General features: G+C 37.0%; 1 protein-coding gene across 13 annotated transcripts in view; it reads right to left on the reverse strand.

Annotated features, from left to right (window-relative positions):
- arhgap12b (Rho GTPase activating protein 12b) overlaps positions 1–23,222 on the reverse strand; it is a 101,387-nt gene that overhangs the window by 54,873 nt on the left and 23,292 nt on the right. Inside the window, exon 1 of one of the 13 annotated variants that reach the window (XM_028433910.1) lies at positions 3,789–3,871. The exons of the other annotated variants lie outside the window; for them this stretch is intronic. Coding sequence (XP_028289711.1) covers positions 3,789–3,860 — 72 coding nt within the window. The 5' untranslated portion in view covers positions 3,861–3,871. Of the gene's footprint in view, positions 1–3,788; positions 3,872–23,222 lie in introns of those variants that run through there. 13 annotated transcript variants of the gene reach the window in all.

Below are 23,222 nucleotides of genomic sequence, written 5' to 3' on the forward strand. Positions count from 1 at the left end.
ATTAATAACTGAGATTTTAACGTCTACCACAGAGGAAGTCACTATAAAAAAATCAGCCAATCACAAGCGCCACAAATATACACTCCTTTATAAAGTGTTAAAGAATGTAAAGTCTGTAATAAATGTGTCTAATAAGTCATTAGTGAATACCAGAGAACCACATGAGTGAAAATGAGAAATTATAATAAAATATATAATTAAAATAAAATGTTAATGTCTAACTTAAAGACAAGCAATGTGAAATTAATAATAAATATGCAATGTGTTGACTTGTATATGAACTGTAAGTATATTAATATATATAATATATATATAATTTAGGAATTAGGGCTGGGCAATATATTGAGATTCAAGATGTATCAAGTTTTTTATTTTGGCGATATAGAAAACTATATTATTTCATATATATATATTATAGCTTAATATGTATCAAAATACTAGTGTTAGGAGTCGCTGCTTTTACTTCTCAGAACAACATGTAAAGCATTTTGCATCAGCAAATTTAACCCAGAATTGTCTTTCTGGTCAGACTTTAATAAAATTATCTAGATTTATATCATTTATCACCATTTTGAGAAAATATATTGAGATATAAGTTTTGGTCCATATTGTCCAGCCCTGGTAGGAATGTTCACAGCATTTTAATGTTAATAAAGGTCAATCTACCAGATTATAATCACATAATTGTATTTAGTAAGTGGTTGACAAGTGGGTATTTTAGATTTCTTGTACATCTATCTTAAAATATAAGGGATACTGGAGCTTGGTTGAGCGGGTGGGACGGCTCGTAGTGGGCACTTGAAAATTTCCCTTATTTTCAAATTCAAAACTTGACAGGTATGATTATATTTAGTTAGTTTGTCTTTTTAACATGGCAATTAAAGATACTATACTTTTTGTGAAGTGCTGCCTGATTTTCATAATACCAAGGAATTTCATCATTAAGTAATGTCTTGTCCAAAGTGTGCAAAGAAAATACTGGCAGTAAAAATATCCTCACAAAATATTGGTGTATGATCATTTCCTCTGGTTACACTGTTTTGCAGTGTTATATTAAAGCACTACAGATGTGTTTTTGAGTGTTTTAGATGAAGCAACAGAAAAAAACGTTGATCGACAACAAAGAACCATGTTGAGTGATGCTGACCCCAAGTTTAATGTGATGCTGAGGAAAAAACTGCTTCTGGCAGCAACCATGGAGTGAATCTATCCTGGAGCATATCTGTGATGAAGAATGTTTCACATTCTCTCCTAAATGTTGTGTAGGTTTGAAAGGCCACGACTGAAAAGAACACTCACAGCTGCTGATGCAAAATAAGGCTTGGAAAATGATCAAATCTGAAAAACTGGTTTACTCCATTCTTCATGTAGCACTCAATGTACAACTTGAGCATCAGAGAATATACGAATGTGGATAAATTAAATGCTTTTGCTAGTCTCTCTTTAAATGAGACTTTAAGAAAAAGGGTATGACAGAACAGTATGTTGCTCTGTATTTATATTAGTATACTAATGGCCTGCACTGCATGTAGAAGCTGCTGACTAAATAGTCTATACTGAGCTGGTTGTGTTCCATATTGTCTGTGAAGTAAGATATTTTACATCAAAGGGGTACTTTTTTTATTACATTTATTAATTTATTATTAATTGCAATTTTAGAGTAAATTAAATTGTAGTTAAACAGATTTTTTGCTAAATAATTGTAATTTAATTATAATTAAGTCCTGATAATTGACTTTGTAATTTTGATTGACAAACATTCAAATAAAATTGTCAATTACATGCAAAATTGGGGAAAATCTTAAGTTATTGAGTTAAATTATTACGCATACAATTAAAATGCAAAAAAAGCATTATTTTTACAGTCCCTTGTATTGTAAATTCAACGCTTTCATTTATTTTAAAGAGCACTTTTAAAATAGATTTGTTTTTAGCTTTAAAATTTTTATTAGTTTCAGAAGTAAATAATAGTTTATGTATCAGTTTAAAAAATCCGTGTCAGTTCCAGGTTACAATGTGTCACCAGCCAATGATTAACATTTTGTGCATCATAAGCGAAAATGTAAAGACTTACTTGTCATTTAATAAGTTATTCACATAAGGTCCATGAGACACCAGAATGTTTTTATAAAATCTAATGTCTATAATTAACAAAAATGTCAGGAAACACCAATAAAAGGATTCATTTCTTAGTTGCTGCAGACACACAATAAAGTAGAAATGAGTGTACTGAGATTATGAGAAGCAGTGCAAAGCATTAACAAAAACAGTGGCTGAGTATCATTTGTTTTATGAATGCAGGGGAACAACAGGAACATTGTAGACTGACATCACAGTGGTTCCAGAGAGAAAGGAAAAGAAGAACGGTGAGCTGCAGTGAGTTTTCTCTGCAGCCCCTCCTCTTTTTAGAGTCAAGTGCAGCATTTGTGCCAAAGGGAAACATGGTCTTCAAGGTAAAAGCTGCAAGCACAGACGTGTCACATCGGCCAAAATCAGCCTGCTCACTCACTGTTATCGTCTGCATGCACGCTCTACTGGACATGCTGTACTCAGCCTGTAGCTAGGTGAAGGTCACATGCTCTGTGATGCTGAGAGAAAACCCAACACAAGCAACAGCTGCACGTCACCCATATGTTATTCATCTAGAATTCTTTGCAGCAGTTGATGCTGTTGCTAAAATGCAAGTGATGATGGTACTACAAAAGCCACAACATGCATGATTTTTATTTGGCCCCTGAACTAAAATGAGTTTGAAACCCATGGAATAGACATAAATGCCTTCGGAAAGTGATCTTAACCCGTCAGAAGACTGGTCTATACATAGACCATCTACCACCAGACAACTAAGAAAGAAAAAATAATCTGATTTATTTAAATTTCTATGTTTTTGTAATTTTATTTTGAAAACTGCCCACTTCAGCTTTTGTGTTCACAACTCCTTATCTTAACTGCACTTGAATAAACACAATGAGGAAGAGAGGAGCATAAATTCCACAGGGGAGCATCGTACATGAGACATGACCCATAAAACAATATTTTTGTCAAAATAAAATCAAACCTCAAGCAGAAGCTTTACGTTTCATTGCAGTCTGCTTGGATTGTTACAGTTTTGATTGATTGGTTGATAATAATTGAATATAAGGCTGTTTGAAAGACACAATGACTTATTTTTAATAAATACTCAATTGGTTGAATGGATATGATTAAATATTGGAAGAAGCCAACAAACTTTCTTTAAGTACAGTAATGTGAGCAGTTATATATTTTAAAAAGGTCAAAGTCAAATGAACCCACAATTATATTCTAAAAATAATCAGATCTGCTCTCATTCACAGGCTTTACAATGTGGCATGTGATGCTTTACAAGGATGTTATTTATTTTAGAGTTGTTGAAACCAAGAAACCAAAGTATATCCATCTTTATAGTTTCATCTACAACACATCTACAAATTTGGAAGGTCTGTCAATTTTTTTGTTTTAGTCAGAAATGAAAAATAAGAAAATTAAAAACGTGTGTTTCTTTAATGCCATTCTTGAGAGGCCAGATAAACTTTCACTTGTCACATGATGAAACTGACAGTAGAAAAAAATTAAGAGTAAAGTACAAAATGAAATGCAAATGGTGCCTGTTGTCTTTGGGGATCCATTGTCAGAGACCATGCAAAGAACTGAATCACTCACATCAAAGGATGCTGTACTAGTTTGTCTATGCTAAGTAGTCTATGACTTTCACCTGTAGACACACTTATTACAGCTTTATATAGAAAATTCTCGTAACAGCTACTCACAATATAATGTGGGCTCCTTAGGTACGAAAACATGGTCCACCAAACAAAAGCAGCACCGGGACCACTCTTCATCTAAACTGTGGTCAGACGGTGGATATGAGCCATCAGCTGCTAATTAAAGGATCTTAACAGATCTATTTAGAGCACTGGAGTTAGCCTTAAATAACAGCACTCATTAGCCGATTGACCTGGACGCCTCAGATACTACTTAAAAAAAAAAAAAAAAAACATTTATTTGGAATATAAAATATGAACAAGATTTCCCTTTACAAATATACATCAAGAAATGCTGCATGTTGAAATCCCCACCCTCTAAAGAGTTTGACTACTTTGGAGGTACACATGGAGGACAGAGATAAGAAATGACACAAAAAACATAGCGGAATCAATAATAAAAAAAATTATATTTATTAAATGATAAGGATACTTTACATGATACTTTAAGAATAACCACATTGAAATAGTCATAAAAAGGTGTCCAAAAGAAACATTTAGTGATTGTGTAAACAAACATTCTAAAAAACCTTGTGTCAACAACAATCTTGCAATGTTATTATGTCAGCCCCGCTGTTCATTTGAAACAGTCCCTTACTGTACGTACTTCCACTAAGTAACTAACGATTAACCTAAATATAGTCATAGTATTGTAATATCTTACATGTGATCTCACAGGCTCTGGTTTCAACACAACAGCAAAAGTCTGGCGTCTTCACTCAGTAATTTCCTGTAGGAATCATAACATCAGATGTTTAACAAACTTTTTTAACAAGTTAAATCTGGTGGTCTCAGCCTTACACAACAATGTTGCTTGATTAAGTTGTTTTTTGAAGAGAAAAGCTACAATTTTGTTCAAACATCCAGAATTGTAGCCACCTAATAACATTTGTAAGTTCGTAAATCCATCAAGATTTCAGCGAGATAAGAGTATTTAAGTTTGTGCAGTACGACATCTAGATTTTATTATATGATATTTATGGTTCATATGCCCAAACCACAGAGACAGACACTGGACTCCAGTCAATTCAGCCCTGAAATGTTAAAAATTATTCCGTGATATCTTGCAATATTTCAGAGCACAATTATCTTAACGATCCCAAAAATTTTTAATCGAAATTTGTAATTCTTGATATTGTGATAAATCACGATGTATATCGTATTGTTTTTTTTTTGTTTTTTTCCAAAATATGTTTATCAGTTTTTTATATTAAAATACAATTAAATACACCCAGCGGCCTGTGAAGCAGCGGAGCCGCGGTGTCCGCCAGCGGAGGAGACATAAGCGGTGTTATCGGAAGCAGAAGCGGGAATGCCGAGCGGGGCTAGCAACCAAACTAAGTCTAAGTATTTTGTTTTCCTTGTCTTTCGCCTCCAAACAGGCTGGATAACAAGGGGGTGCACTTATTGCAAGTGCAATTTTGTTTGTTGAGAGAGACTTGATTAACCATTTCATTTATTGCTTTGGTTGTGTGTGGTTTTGCATTTGAAGAGCATTTTTTTGCTAACTGAGACTGAGTCCATTTTATTTTAATTGTTTGTTTTATTTGTTTAAAATATTTAAAAGTTCTTGACATTCCAATTAAAATGGTAAAAAATACTATTGAGAAATACAAGTTGATTGCATTTGAAAGGGTGTACTTGCATTTTTATGATGTTATCATTAATTAGTGGTTAATTTGGTCTAAAAAAAACATCAACAATAATATCGTTTATCAGCAATAATTTGTGGGACAATATATTATCCAGCAAAATCTGTTATCGGCCCAGGCCAACCGTAGCCTAACTCTAACCCTAAAAATTGTTGCAATATTGGGTTATAACCTAACCCTAAGACGCTACGCACCGGTGGTTGTCCGTACGGCAACCGTACAAATAGACACTTTCTAAAAAGAACCACCTCTCATAAACACTTGCACTCTTCTCTCTGTCCAGGAAATATCAAAGTAATAACCCAATTCAGATACTGGCACCCAATTGGCTGCCTCTGAGAGAATCCAATTGTGTGCACAACATAGGTTAAAATGTTAAAATCCTTAATAATTGCTTAATAGAATATGAACAATATTTATTCTATTTCTGTGGCTTTATCTCTCCAAAGTACGACATGCTGACATTCTCTACCCTCAACGACTGGTTTTCATCGACGAGACTAGATGCAGGAGGCCATAAAATCATAAACGATCAATGGTGTGGACCAGAGATGGGCAACTATCACAGCGAGCTGCAAAAACCAGATGATCTGATCTGAGGGTCATATTATCAAAATGAATGTCAGCATTTAGCATAATGAGCAATTTTACCTATTAATAAAGCAAAGTACAAATGTCTTTTTTTTAATTTTTTTTTTAAAGATGTTGTAAGATGACCATATATTAGCTGAGTGATTCTAGACTGGCAGTAATACTTTGAGTTTTTTTTTTTTTTTTTACCTTTTTTATCCTTTTGTAAACAGTTGAAAACCTTATTCACAGTTTACAGTCATATATTTTACTTTATTAAATATGATAAATTAAATTATATTTTCTCCCTTTTCTAAATATCATATCCTATCAATCCTGTGATACCAATGTATTGTATTGGATTTTGAAATCAGTGCGTCAGCCCACCCCTAACTTTCAATAATGCTGTGTGTCGTCTTGTGATATGAACATCTTAAGTCCAGCTTAACACTCAAGAGGAAGCTAAAGCTGATCAGCCAGCACGTTGCTGATTCCACCCACCCCCACTCCCAATTAATATTCACCCCTTTAACCTCCCTTCATCTGCACTGAAGGACTTTTCTTTTATCATTATAACAAAGATCTAATCGGAATAGAGCTTTTAAAGGTTTCATAGGCTATTTTAAGACAATATAACAGTTTTAATCATTAATGTTTATTGATTTAACTATGAAATTGTGGTGCAGAAATTTGGTTAAAAGCATTTTTTCAGTCTTTATCTACCTGACAAATAAATTATCTCCTCAGAGCAGTGCATACAGTAATATGCAACTATTGTCTTGTAGCTGTCCATGGATTGAAATCGTCACTTGCATTTTTGTGAAATTTGTCTGACTCATTTTTTACAATAAATAGTTTTTTTTCCACAAAGGATGTCCATTTTTAATTTTGTTTTTGACTCATGACAAACGCTACTAAGATTTGGATCAACCTGATTTTAGCCCATAGAATTAAACCAGAGAAATCGCACACGCTGTATTTAATAATAAACCCCTTTATAACACTACAGAGCACAGAGTATGTACACCTCTGTACATCCAACCTTTAAACACATACTCATTTGGCCATAATTAACTCTACTTAAGCTCCCACATGAATGCATACTTCCGACGGGCACTGTACTAGAATACTCATTTGGCCAGAAGTGCATCTGTTATTTTGGAGCAATTTTGTGTAGCAAAACGGTCAAAACGTTAATTTTATAATTACGGCTCCCTCCGTAAGAGCGCGGTATTGAGCGCGCTACTTCTGGTTCCGGGTTCAGGACATCACCATGTCGCAGTTTGTTTGGGTAAAAAAAAAAAAAAAAGGTCAATATTAAAAACGTTTTTGTACCGCTAAAAGTAATTTAAGTTAATATTTCATTGTTATTCTCGTGATTCCAAACTTCCTTTAAATCTCCGGTCACGGACTTCACTTCCTCCTTCGTCTCATGACTGAGCAGTGGCTGTGCTGACGGTCGTTAGTCGACCTTATCACAAACTATCTGGTTATTCAGACAGAGGAATGTAACGTTTTTGTGAGTCCACAACACGTCTCTACTTTGATTATTGTTTGTTCTGCGCAATGTTAAGTGTTCTTATATTATTCTATGTGCTAAGAAAGATGCTAGCAGCTACAATGTAAACACGCACGCACACGACTGATGCAGATCACACAGAGCCGTTTAAGAGAGAGTTGCTACTTTGATGTTGCAAAACGCACGCATGTGTGTGAAGATAACGCACGAAGCAGATGGATGTAGACACGCACGCACGTAGACAAATTATACAAAAAATGCACAAAAAGACAACTGAATACACATAATGACTTCAAAAACATACATTACAGAAAAATACAACAAAAATATGAAAATGGCTCAAAATACACAAAATAGAATATTTATACAAAAAATATGCAAAACTAAATATTCACACAAAATACACAAAATGACTCCTGAATCACACTACAATGGCAACAAAAACAATAATTATACAAAAAATGCACAAAAACACAACAGAAAGATACAAAAATACACGACTCAAAAAAAAAAAACATACATTACTGAAAAATACACCAAACACAAAAATATAAAAGTGAGTAAAAAAAAAAAGAACAAACATTTATCGTGCACATGTCCCATAAAATTAAACCAGGAAAATTGCACCCACATTTTGCACCCGCAATTATACCCCTTAGGCTCCCACGTGAATGCATACTTCTGACGGGCACTGTACTGGTCTATCTATACTACAATGACGGAAAGGTCTGTGTGTGTGTGTGTGTGTGTGTGTGTGTGTGTGTGTGTGTGTGTGTGTGTGTGTAGCGAATATCTCCCCGACGCAGTGCCCGAAGCTGTGTGACCACATGGAGCTGTATGACACAGCCTTTATAACCAGGACCGGACTAGGAAGAATTTGGCGTGGAGGAGGAGAATCAGCGAGAAGGTGGTAGTAGCAGGTAAAAGTTCTCTATGTAGTTTACATCTTTGAAAGTCGGCACTGAGCTAGGATAGCATTAGCCGCTAATCATACCGGCTTTTTTCGGCAACTCCTCGCTTCAGCAGGCAGTGAAACTCACAGAGTTGGATGTGTCACTGGTAGGGATGGGAACTTCTGGCACGATACGATACGCGATACAAAGTTCACGATAACGATTATCTCACAATATGACAATACTGCGATTATTGATATAATGGTCAGAAGTCAATCTGCGATAATCTATGACATAACAAGAAAAAAAAAGATAAAGTGAAAAAATACAATTTTTATTTTATATCTCTGAAAGACAATAAATTGAAAAAGTGTCCTATGAACAGTGACACTATTTTAGTGCAACATTTCTGTAAATAATGTACCAATGTAAATGAATAAGTATCTCCAACAGTGCTTTCTGTAAACAATAAAGAGGGTCTTTCTCACCAATGACACCATTATAGTGCAATATTCCAGTAAACAATATATTGGTTCCTTCAACAAACAGTGACAAAATCTATGTGAAGACCTACCTGCATATTTTAGTGAAAAAGCAGAAAAGGTTTTGGAAAACAAAAAAATAAATAAAAAATTTTAAAAATCTAGCATATCGATAATTGATGGTTCAAAAAAATATCGTGATATATCGCCGTATCGAGATAGTCACACTCCTAGTAACTGGTGGGCGGTGCGTCGCATGAAACGTGCATATGAAGTGAATGGGGACATTTTTTTAACATTTCGTGCGGCAGACGCGTCCGGTGCCGCAGAAGACCTGTCTGGCGTGAACGCAGCATACAGTGCACACGGAAAGCATTCACAGCGCTTATTCCAAAAGGGATTCAGGTCATTTTTTTCCTCAAAATTCTACACACTATACCCCATAATGACAACATGAAAAACATTTTTTTTAAATGTTTGCAAATTTATTAGAAATAAAGAATGAAAATATAACATGTATTCACAGTCTTTGCTCAGTACTTTGTTGTGGCACCTTTGGCAGCAATTACGGCCTCAAGTCTTTTGGAATATGAAGCCACAAGCTTGGCACATCAATCTGTGGCCACTTTGGCCCATTCCTCTTTACAGAACCTCTCGAGCTCCATCAGGTTGGATGGGGAGCGTCAGTGCACAGCCATTTTCAGATCCCTCCAGAGATGTTCAATGGGATTCAAGTCTGGGCTCTGGCTGGGCCACTCTAGGACATTCACAGAGTTGTCCTGAAGCCACTCCTTCGATATCTTGGCTGTGTGCTTAGGGTCGTTGTCCTGTTGAAAGATAAACCGTCGCCCCAGTCTGAGGTCAAGAGCGCTCTGGACCATCCCCACAGCATGATGCTGCCACCACCATGCTTCACTGTAAGGATGGTATTGGCCAGGTGATGAGCGGTACCTGGTGTCCTCCAAACATAACGCTTGGCATTCACAGCAAAGAGTTCAATCTTTGTCTCATCAGACCAGAGAATTTTGTTTCTCATGGTCTGAGAGTCTTTCAGGTGCCTTTTGGCAAACTCCAGGCGGGCTGCCATGTGCCTTTTACTAAGGAGTGGCTTCCGTCTGGCCACTCTACCAGACTGATTGGTGGAGTGCTGTAGCGATGGTCGTCCTGCTGGAAGGTTCTCCTCTCTCCACAGAGGAACCCTGGAGCTCTGTCAGAGTGACCATCGGGTTGTTAGTCACCTCCCTCACTAAAGCCCTTCTTCCCCGATCACTCAGTTTAGAGAGACGGCCAGCTCTAGCTAGAGTCCTGGTGGTTCCAAACTTCTTCCATTTACGGATGATGGAGGCCACTGTGCTCATTGGGACCTTTAAAGCAGCAGAATTTTTTCTGTACCCTTCCCCAGACCTGTGCCTTGAGACAATCCTGTCTCTGAGGTCTACAGACAATTCCTTCGACTTCATGCTTGTTCTGTGGTCTGACATACATTGTTAACTGTGGGACCTTATATACAGTTGTGTGCGAAAGTCAGGGCACCCCTTTAAAAACAGCATATTTTATATATTTAAAAAGTTATATTCATATTTACTGTCTCTCTGGTATATGGGAAAAAAAACAATATTGTCAGGAAACATTAATGCATAGTTACATTTTATTTTATAAATTGAACAAAATTACAAAAATGAAAAACATAATTTTGGCATGTGCAAAAGTCGGGGCACCCTACAGCATCAGTACCTTCAGTACTTAGTAACACCCCCTCTGGCAGATATCACAGCTTGTAAACGCTTCTTATAGCCAACAACAAGTCTCTGGACGCGCACGCACACACACAGTATTTATAATAAAAATATACTAAATGAGTAAAATAAAGCAAAAACTAAACAATATTTATACAAAAAATACACAAAGTGATTCCAGAATCACTACAATGGCAACAAAAACAATAATTATACAAATAATGCAAAAAAACACAACAGAAAGATACAAAAATACACATAATGACTCCAAAAAACATATAATACAGAAAAAACACCAAACAAAAAATATAAAAGTGAGTAAAAACAAACACATTTATCATGCTCATATCCCAAATGACTCCAGAGGGGTATTCCATAAAGGAGGGTTAACAAACTCTGTCTATCCATAAACTCTGGGTCAACATACCCCGCGATGGGAAACTCTGGGTATCGGATTCCATTACAGCTGGTATGAAGTGGGTTAATCAACCCTCAGTATGTAAACCTTGGGTTACTTACGTGCACGCGCGCGATAAAAAGCCATCATCAATGGATCAAAGATGACTTGAGCTGCCATGACAACTACCCAGAAAATAGTGATTTATTCACCCTGATGGGTGAAATAAGTCGGAGTTTGAGGAATATGAGCCTGTTCTAAAGGTGTGTTCAGTCTTCAGTGATTATAGTGGCTTACATCACCCGTAATTAGTCACACTTTTTGGTCGCTTCATCACTTTATCGCTTCAGTGACGTGACGAGCGGTGAATAATATGAATAAAATGTGTCTGAGGAGACGTGTCAGCAGCATAGGACGTCTGCATAGAGAGCCCTCCTGTTACACTGGATATTAAGACACTGACTGCCGCTTGATATTGCATCATTTATATTGATTTTTAATGTAATATTATCGCCAGAGTCATTCAACGTCCTAAAAAATGTCATGAAAGAACACTGATGCGGGACACGAACCCGCGACCCGTCACTTTCAAGAGCAGCGTCACACTGTGCCATCATACCTTCAAGGAGACGCAAGTTACAGATTTAACTGTAGAACAATATAAAAAAACAATCGAGCCTTAAAAATGTATTAATTTAAATTGTCATCTCCTTTATAATATCTACAGGTTTGTATTCAGAGAACTTTACTACAGACGTCAGTAGATGTTTTAATGCAGATCAACCTCTCAGTGTCTTTAACTTAATGATCTGTATCCACAATGTTATAAAGAAAACTACCGTTTGCACAAAACAAAAACAAAAAAAACGTAAAGCAACACAACATTAGTAATGATGTGAACACGTCTGTGGTGTGTGATGTTATTAATGTGTTTCAGAGAAGAGTATTAAGGTTCATTAAAGTGTTCAGAAACGATGTTCAGGTGGGCGGAGCCAGGTAGAAACCCAGGGTTTCTTTGATAAAACCTGCCAGCGACCAGGTTTAGTTCACAGACAATGTTGCCATGGTAACATATTCAGAGAAGAACATACCTCGCGTTTAGGAATGGGATACTCAGAGTTTCCCTCATTTGAGCCTGAACATACTCAGAGTTAACAAAACATGATTTTTGTTTTTTAAAAAAAGGCAGCCGAATTGTAGACAATACTTTAATTTATTTACTCACTCATGTAGTTTGGAGCTTTACGTTTTGTTTTGCGCAGTTTTGTTAAATTAGTATAATAAAACACAACAAATGCACAAAAAGACAACTGAAAGAATAAAAAATACACATGACTCCAAAAAACATACATTACAGAAAAATACAACAAAAATATGAAAATGACTCAAATACACAAAACTAAATATTTATACTAAAAATACACAAAATAACAACAGAAATATACACAAATACACATATTGACTCCCAAAAACATACATTACAGAAAAATACACCAAACAAAAAAATATAAAAGTGAGTTAAAAAAAAACAACAAACACATTTATCATGTTCATGTCCCATAGAATTAAACCGGGGAAATCGCACACGCTGTTTTATTTTGCACCCGCAAATAAACCCTTTAATAACACTACAGAGCACAGAGTATGTACACCTCTTTGTACATCCAACCTTCAACACATACTCATTTGGCCATAATTAACTCTACTTATGCTCCCACATGAATGCATACTTCTGACGGGAACTGTATCTATTTCACTGCACAGCTCTCTTCCGGTGCATGCCAGCTGAGTTTGACCCTAATCTTGCTCCTGTGGACTTCTCTTTTGAGGAAAAATATTTTTTTTACTGTTCCTTATTTGGCGATGATGTCGTTTCAAAACGTTAGTTTGACCGTACGCTATTTAGACCGGACGGACCTCACCCGGAAGTGATTGACGGCAATAGCTGCTGTGTTGAAAGTTACAAATTTCTCTTCAGCGGGTGTGTGAGAATGAAAAAACATATTACAGAAAAATACACCAAACGACAACAAAAACATGAAAATGTCTCATAATACACTACCTTCAGCCTAGTGTTTTATGAGTCATTTTCTGGCTAACACAGAGCTAACAAGATGGCGCCAGCATGTACCGGCTGCCGTCTGCCCGCTCTGCTAGAACTTTTGTTTGTAGCTGCACTGATCAGTTTCCTGTGCAAAAACATCACTGCGCTGATAGTTTACGACTGTCAGGCACTTATTCTTCTTAATCGTTCACATGATGTACAGTATGTCTGGGCTTCAACTCTAAGGATCAAACTTCCAGACTTCCTCCTTACTTGGCATCAGTACCTGACTTCCTGCTGCGCTCACCTGTCCTCCGGAGGAAGCGTGCCAAAAAACGGGGTAAACGTGGTGGAGTCCTGTTGAGGATAAAGGCGTTATGGAGGTCAAACCCCGGGACTGATCCTGGACGCTAGTTAACATATGGATTACGATGGATTCAGCCCGTGGCTCCAGTGCATCTGGTCTCCGGCTTGCGTCACCTGCCGCTCCGCAGATGCCGTCACCGGCATCAGGGTGTGGATCACGGGTGGCTTCGTCCGCTGCTCCACAGCTCTACACAGGCCAACAAGGAAGTGACTCTACGCCTCGGCTTGCAGAATGCTAGATCGCTAGCCAACAAATCTCACCTCCCGAAGGACCTTTTTATGTCCCGCGGGTTGGATCTGATGTACATAACGGAAACATGGCAACGGGAAGATGACTACGTTCATCTTAATGAGCTGTGCCCTACGGACTGCTCCGTGTTTGGAACTCCACGGCTTACACGACGTGGAGGAGGATTAGCGCTCGTATACTGAGACGCTTTCAGCTGCAGACTGTTGGACATGAACACGTTCAACTCCTTCGAGCTCCAGATGTGTAAGGTTGGAAATGAACACTCTTTACTGTGTTTTATTCTACCGACCTCCTGGTCCTGCTCGTTTATTCAAAGATGAATTCTCTGAGTTTATGTGATCTATTGTTAAGCTGGAGAGTGTATTAATCCTTGGTGATTTAATGTTGATAATTCGTCCTGTCCTATGGCAGCTGAACTGACGTCTCTAATGGACTCTTTTCACTTTGTGCAACATGTGTCAGGTCCAACACGCACTAAAGGTCATACTTTAGATTTGGTCTTTTCTTTTGGTGTAATGATTGACCATCTAGGTATTGAAGACTTACAAATAAGCGACCATTGCTGTATCATATTTAATCTGTCAATCACACTGGTACAGACTACTTCTAATGTGAAAAAGCGGAGACGTATTCTTAATGAAGCAGCAATCAGTGGATTTTCTGCCTCTTTCGATCCAACTACATTTGCTAATTGTGATGATGATGACACTTTTATGACAAACCTCAATAGCCATTGTCTGTCTGTTTTGGACACAGTAGCACCAGCTAAAAATACTCCAGGCTCTAATAAGAAACCTTGTCCGTGGATGAATGAAGCTATTTTTAGCTTTAGGAGAAGCTGGCGGAAAGTGGAACGGTTGTGGAAAACTACTAAACTAGAGGTGCACAGACTCTAGAAAAGATAATGGAGCTAAATGAATTAATAAAGTGTGCCCGCTCTGCTTATTTCACTAATCTTGTTTTGCAAAATAAGACAAACCCCAAGGTTTTGTTCAATACTATTGAAAATCTTGTTGCACCCTCACCGTCCCATGTGCCTGTACACACACAGGAGGACTGCAACATTTTTTTTTAATGTCTTTGTAAATAAAGTACAAGACATCAGGGCTAGCATCACTCCTGGCTTGGTTAGCTTGTGCACTACAGTAGCCCCTGTGAGCTCATGGTCCTCCTTCACTCCTGTCAGCCTACAGGATGTTCAAGTTTTAGTAGGAAAGATGAAACCCTCATCGAGCACTGTAGACATTGTTCCTACTTCTCTGCTTTTAAATGTTTTTGATGTTGTTGGTCCTTGGGTGGTGAAATTGATAAACCTCTCACTTTTATCTGGCTCTGTCCCCAGCTTCTTTAAACATGCGATAATAAACCCCATTCTTAAAAAACCCAATCTTGATCCGGGGGAGCCTATAAACTACCGGCTCATATCTAAGCTTCCCTTCATGTCTAAAATCATGGAGAAAATGGTTGCTAAGCAGCTACCCTCATACATGGAACAGCATGATATTTATGACAAATATCAATCTGGTTTTAGATCAATCCACTCCACTGAAACTGCTCTTCTGAAAGTTTGTAGTGACGTGATGATGGCCGCTGACTCTGGTCGTTACACAGTTTTAGTTTTACTTGATCCGACAGCTGCCTTTGATACAGTAGATCACAGTATACTGGTTGATCGACTCAAATCTGAGATGGGGTTTTCTGGTACTGTTCTCCAGTGGTTTACCTCTTACATTAATGGAAGAACCTTTAATGTTGCTATTAACGATGTTATGTCTAATATGTCCAACCTTTCATGTGGAGTAGCCCAGGGCTCTGTTCTGGGGCCTGTTTTGTTTTTATTGTATCTGATGCCTCTTGGTCAGTTGATCCGTGGTTTTAAAAATGTGTCTTATCATTTTTATGCTGATGATATCCAGTTGTACTGCTCCTTTAATGACTCAGTTTCACTTTTTTATCAGAGTTCTTAGATTGTATATCCTGTATCAAAAACTGGTTGTCATCAAATTATCTCCAGATAAATTCAAACAAAACAAACTCTGATCATTGCTCCTGATAAAAAAGATCCCTCTCATTAAAAACTCTCTTGGTGATCTGGGCTCATCTGTTAAAACCAGCCTCAGAAACCTCGGGGTTGTTTTTGATCAGTCCATGTCTTTGGAGGGACATTGTCGTCAATTGACTAAAAACTGTTTTTACCACCTGAGAAATAGCTCTAATGTGAGGCATCTATTATCAAAATCAGATCTGGAACTGGTCATACACGCATTTATATCATCTCGTATTGACTTTTGTAATTCTGTTTTTACTTGTTTTAATAAGTCGACCCTAAACAAATAAAATAAATAATACATTTTATTTGTAATGCACTTTACATTTGATTCCAAATCTCAAAGTGCTAAACAGACTCCAGATCGTTCAGAACGCTGCTGCCAGACTTTTAACTGGTGCTTCTAGAACATCCCACATCACCCCATTCTTGCTACTCTGCACTGGCTTCCAGTTAAGTTTTGCATAGAATATAAAATTTTAGTTCTCACGTTCCGAGCATTACATGGTCAGGCCCCTAAATACATCTCGGACTTGTTGTGCCCCTACTCATCAGGGCGATGCCTTCGGTCTTCAGGTCAGGGTCTCCTAAAGACCCCAAAAACTAAATTTAAAACCAGAGGAGACCTGGCGTTCCAGGCTGTAGCTCCCAGACTCTGGAATAACCTGCACCAGTCTCTCAGGGAGCTCAACTGTGTGGACACTTTTAAAAAACTGCTGAAGACTTCACTTTACACAAAAGCTTTTAGTTACTGGATTTTAATTTTAATTTTTCCTTTAATGTTGCTGTTCTTATGATGTTTGCACTCTTGTTTTATTATTCTATTGTGTTGCACTTGTACCACAACTCTGTACAGCACTTTCTGATTTTATCTGCAAAAAGAGCTTTATAAATAAACTTATACTTACTTATACAAAAAACACACTAAAATGACATATTACAGAAAAATACACCAAACGACAATAAAAATATGAAAGTGACTCAAAATACACTAAACTAATACACTAAAATGACAACAGAAATGCACAAAACTACACCAAAAAAACAAACTAAAATACACAAAATTACTCCAGAATCACACTAAAATGGCAACAAAAAACAAAAATGATACAAAAAATTCACAGAGACAACAGAAAGATAAAAAAATACACATAATGATGACTTAAACAAACATTACAGAAAAATACAACAAAAATATGAAAATGGCTCACAATACACAAAACTAAATATTTATACTAAAAATACATAAAACTAAATATTTTCACAAAAAATACACAAAATGACTCCTGAATCACACTACAATGGCAACAAAACAATAATTATACAAAAAATGCACAAAAACACAACAGAAAGATACAAAAATACACATGACCCGAAAAACATACATTTAAAAAAAAAAAAACAGCAAACATTTATGCACAAAAAGGCAACAAAAAGATACATAAATACACATGACTCCAAAAAACATGTTACAGGAAAATACACCAAACAAAAAAAAGTGATGATGAAGTCATGCACATGTCCCATAGAATTAAACCAGGAAAATTGGACCTGCAAATATACCCCCATGCTCCCACATGAATGCATACTTCCGACGGGCACTGTACTAGTTTTTAATAAATATGCCAAAAATCTCAAACAAGCGTTTTTAAGTTGTCATTATGGGGTATTATGTGTAGAATTTTTGAGGAAAAAAGTGAATTTAATCCCTTTTGGAATGAGGCTGTAACATGATGAAATGTGGGAAAAGCGAAGCTGTGAATACTTTCCATATGCACTGTAAGCCATCATATCTGCCCTTATTGAGGAAAATGTGTTCAAGTCATTTTTTTTTTTTTTTAGACAAAATACATTAAAGCTCAATAAAACTGAAAATAATAAACCTGATAACGCCTGATAAGTACAAACTGTTGATAATGTTACAGCTTTGATTGTGCTTGCTGCAATATGATTTATAGTTATTAATAAATGCATTTTTTCTTTATTATTGTTTTTATTGCTTGAGAATCCTTTTTCAATTGTAAAATATTTTACCTTTTGTAGAGTAATTTAGTCGTGGTTTGCACCATTACTGTTAAATTCTGTTTATACATTTATTGTTTTGTTTTAATTAAAAAAAATCTATAAAAAGAACATCTGATTAACATAATATAAGCCAAAAACAATTTTAAGTTTTATATTTCTCCTTCCTACTGACAATGTACAGAACTATATACAACCCAATTACAATTCAGTGAGATTTTGGTACTTTCATCGTGAAACACTATGTGTCCAGGTAAAACAAGATGAGTAATGATACTGATTAACGTTCCCCCAGATAAGCATTATTATTGTGAAGATGTTTATTAATATCCTTATTGCACTTTCTTCAAGATTCAGCCTTGCTTAAAGAAGTGAAAAAACTTTAAACCATGTGTGAGTAGACTTGGGAGTGAAAATGGAGTCAATTTAAGACTGAAAAATGAGGAAGGTTAACTGGGAAAGAAAGAGACAGAGAAGGGAGAGATGAAGGAGAGAGCAGACCATATGAACAAAAATAATTTTAAGAACATGTCTTAAGGAGGCCCACCTCCTCCATGTTAGCACATCAAGAGTGTGCCACTATGTGTGTGTGTCTACAAAGGAATGTGAAGTATGCAGTGGAACCAAGCGGGGGCCTCCTTTTTAGTCAGCCGCTGCTGGTGTTCAGTGAACAAGAGATGATGCAAAGTAGATGTTACCAGCTCCCATCTGGTATACCTTCTTGTATAGAAGGCAGGTATGGTAAAAAGCAAACAAAAGCCTCTGCTACACAGCAGAGAGGCCAGAAAGCCCTCGCATGATTGTTGCAAAGAACACGTTGGAACAATTGTCTGAATACTGTAGAAGTAGGAGCCTCCCAGGACAGAGAAGTGAGTGTGACACTCCCAGCTCCCACCTCACCAAGAACAATGCTAGCATTCTGTTTCCTGTGGGAGCGTAGTCCTGTCTCTGTACAATAAAGACACAATTCACTGCAGAAAATCGGCACAGTGCACTACAAGTGTAAGAAAGCCATTTCATGAGTGCCATAACTGAACATCAAGTTCTTCTCTGGACTTTGGTTTAATGATCTTTACAAATCTAAAAAGAAAAGAAAAGAGGGGCTCTGGATGAAATTATATTGCTTTCCAGCCATTTGATGGTCAATGGAATAACTCGTCGTAATTTTCCAGAAAGGCATAGAAGCCACAAAAGCTGAAACAAAAACCACCTTATCTGGGACCCTAAGTTCAAGAGCTGGTCATGGTGTAGCTTTGTACCTCCATTAGAGATTGTCCAGGGCCATAATCCCTATACCTGAACCATTACAAAGTTTGTCTACCCTCTGCCAGGTTTTCTTATTATTTAAAGTAGATGTGAGTGTCAGTAATAATTTGTCAGTGGTGTAAGGAACTTCTTTTATTGGATTAATTTGCCAATCTGTCGACAGACCAGTCACGTGAATCAGACGTCATGGCCCGGTCAGCTATGGCGGTAAGCTTAGCATTAGCAGCTAATGACTCTCAGCCCAGCCCTTGAGAATACTGGGTTTTAAGTCATGATTCTGCTCTAGGCTGCCCTTTGGCAGCAGATTAAGGTGCTTAAATCTATGCATGCAACAAGACTACATATTTGTTTTGAAAATAAGAATTTGTGTTCAAGAGGAGTAGCTGTTGTTTATAACGTGGAAATGATCGCATAACCATTGGATAGCCTCATCCCCATGTGTCCATTGGCACAATGTTTTAGCAACCTTTCCAGGAAATTAAACTTTGAGGGTTGTCACCACAGTGGAGCATGCATTTCCTCCTTCACTGCATCCATGAACCTCCTCACTGGTCCTTTCTCTTCTCCTCTTGCCATGCAGTTACAGCCTTAGCATTCTTTTTCATGTTTTTGGATGAGCAGTGGAGGCCAAAAATCACACCAGGCAGGAAAAGTCATTTTGTGGGTGGTTTAATTACTAAGACATTGACGGCGAGAGGTTTCATCTACACATGATGACTGATGCTTCATTGCTGAGTCACAGTTTTTATGAAGTTACATGTCAAGATACTTATTAAACGGTAAAATGCGTGTGAAACATTTTCCAAATATCACTCACAGCTTTTCTGCCGTGGTCAATCACCTGTCTATAGGACAGAAGGTCTAAGTACCCTCTGATGTGCTGATTCATTAGGTCTCAGTGCAACCATCTCCAAACAATACAACATGGGTGCTCTTGTTACATTCTAGTAGACGTTCGCCTTCAAACTAGCTGGGACTTTTCAGCCACAGATCACTCCTGACACTCATCAAACATCCAGTCTGCACTGCCTGTACTCTTCTTTAGCTCTATATCACTCCTTTCCTTTTACAGCTTTGGAGAACTAAACCAAATACTCAAAGTCATCCCTAATTACAGTATTACTGTCTACCTTCACATTCTCAAACATATACCCTGTTTCACTCATGCTCACCTTCATTACTCTAATGCAAACCTCCACCTTTAGGATCTCTTCAACCTGTAACCCCTCAATAAAAATAACTTAGCCAACTGCAATGAATGCAAAAGAAAGTTTAGTTGTTGTCAGAGATGCTTGGCTTCAAATGCAAGAAATTGTGAGCTACACTTTGTCAAACTGTTGAATGAAACATGACTTGTTTTGGCTTGCTAGGTAATAGCTTTAGTTAAGCAAGCTCTTCCCCTAGAGGAAGACCAGTGTCTGAGTCCCCACTGTGTTTTACTCATCCGAGGAAAAGAAAAAACTAGCTGTCACACTACAGCAACCCTGCACGCTGAACCTCAGCGGGGATATGGGCACCTGTCACACTATCCCAGGTTAAAGAATGTAACAAACCTTTGCCTAAGCCTGTACCTCTGATAAAGAAATGGTGACACTATCATGTAAGAGAAGTTATCACTGAAGACCTGGAACCCGACAATGTAAACATTATATGAAAAGGATGCTTGGCAGCACCAAGTACCACCACCCACTCAGACATTTAAGACATGGAGCTTTAATGATGATCTTGTGTTACTTATCATCATAGTCCTGTGGACAGAGCGGTCTGAGAGCTACAACTGACCTTTGGATTCACTCAGAAAGAAGAAGACAGCTTCTGTATCTGGCCTGCTGTCCTGGACACCAGAAAATACACTTAGTAGAACATATACAGTACTTTATATGCCTACCGTTCATGTTTTGTCCCTGCCTCCTTCCTCCCTCTTTTTTCCAAGCTCATACACTGCCTGTGTGTTGGAGGGCCAATCTGGTATAGTGACACATAGAGCTGCAACTAACAATTACTTTTGTAGTCGACTAATCTATCAATCATTTTTTTGATTAGTCGATTAGTCACGGTTGTTTTTCTGTTTTGAAGCACATATTTTAGACTGTTTTTTAGTGCACCTGCTTAAATCCTTCCACGAGATAGTAACTCAGGGCCCAAGATAATTAACTCGGGGCCCGAGATATTCAGCAGTTTAAAGTAGAATGCTCGTTTACATTGCGTATTACGGTAAAGCCGTCAGAAGCCGACGGGAGCTTCATGGTGCTTTTAAGTACACCTCAAATCACACCAACAGTACTGCTTCAAAACAAACAAAAGCTAAAGTTCTGTCTCGCCTGGACGCGTGCACGGCATACAGTCACAAACATGAGACAACAAATGGCAGAAGCAGTGGGCCCGAGCAACAAGTCTGCTGCGGTGGCGTTGTCTGTGGCATCACTAATTTTGCTCAAAAAAAACAAACTCCAAAAGTCCCATTTGGAACTATTTTGGCTTTAAACAAGGCAGAGACGATAAAGCAATAGGAGATCTACTGTGCAGGCGCTGTCACCAAGCTATAGGAGCCAAAGGAGGGAACACTTTTTTTTTTTTCCCCGCACGGACTCATAGCAATCTTTTTTTATTTACAGAGATATTTACAATGTTAAAACAATATTTACAAATGATATACATACAAAGGAGGGATCACATCCAATCTCATTAAACACCAGTGACGTCACCCATAAAATACATACAAATAGTTTTTTTTTTCGAGAATCAGTTCCTGTTTATTGTATTTCATCTTCTATGGTTTATTATGTTGGAGAAGAAGAATTAAGTTTTTTTTGTTTTTTTTAAAGACTGGATTTGTTGATTATTTATTATTAGTTAAACAAAAATGACGTGCAAAGGAAACTGAATGATAATTTTTTTTAATTTACACCATCTAATTTCTAACGTCATTTATTCGTTTTTTTTTATTGCTTATATGCTTTTGTTCATTTGTTTACTCTTATCATGCACCAAAGAACACTATAAGTAATTAATAAGTATTTCTAACTTGTACAAATACATTGCAGTTCATAAAAATAATAATAAAAAAAGGCTTCAGTATCGCGATATTACACGGAACCGTGATACTTTGTCTGGTATAGTATCGTGGTTACTCATTTCAGTATCGTGACAACTCAATGAGATACAATTAAAAGATCTATATAAGTTGTACTGACATGGATTATTCTGACTGCTACTTCTTGATTTATTTATGTCATATAAAGATGTATGAAAGCAGCATTAATGTCTTTCATAGATTCATTCGGTTGTATGAATATACAACAAAAAAAAGTTACAATAATAATAGCATGTGCATGGGAGAGGTAGAAGCCAATAGGCTTACAAATAAAAAGCAGATATAATAGGATAAGGTTATAATATATTAGTTCCTGATCAAATATCCTTAAGCCTTGTAGTTATATTGATGTATTTAGTTTAATTTATAATATATACATTTATATCATATGATATAATATAGATTTCAACTGTTCTTCATAAGCAATGTGCTTTAAAAAAAAAAGTTGGTCCCAAATATTAGCTTCCAAAATCGGCTTTAGATATCGACCATTGGCTGAATTTATTTTATTTTGGTATCCGCATTGGCCTTTTAAAATCCCATATCGGTCAACCTCTATTAATTGCACCCAATTTTCCCTCAGGAATCAATGGCTTATTGAATTTGAGTAAAACCACATTCAATGGAAACAAGTTCAAAACGCAAATATACTTTGTCGACATTTAGAAACATCACTTTTATTGCAAAAATCTGTAATGGAAACCCAGCTACAGACATGGTCAAGGCAATGACATAACGGTCCCCGCGGCAGGCTGACTGGGGGTTCCAGACTGATCCTGAGCAGATATGACCTACTTTCAGTGACGTGCCGTGACCACTAGGGTTGGGTAGGCACGTTGCAAATCGAGACCACCAATGACAATTTCATGTTTCTGCTGGCAAGTGTTAATTCAATTAAAATCAATTTTATTTGTATAAAGCAATTTCCAACAAAGTCATCTCAATGCACTTATCAAAATATAAAATTCATAATAAGAAAGAAAAAACCCAACAAGATCCACATGAATAAGCATATAGCCATCTTACAAAATCAACATCATAAACACCATTAAAGAAACAAACAATTATTTATAATTATTTACAATTATTTTTAATTATCACT

The sequence above is a fragment of the Gouania willdenowi genome, chromosome 20 (genome assembly GCF_900634775.1).
Source record: "Gouania willdenowi chromosome 20, fGouWil2.1, whole genome shotgun sequence".
In the NCBI taxonomy this organism is placed as follows: Eukaryota; Metazoa; Chordata; class Actinopteri; order Blenniiformes; family Gobiesocidae; genus Gouania; species Gouania willdenowi.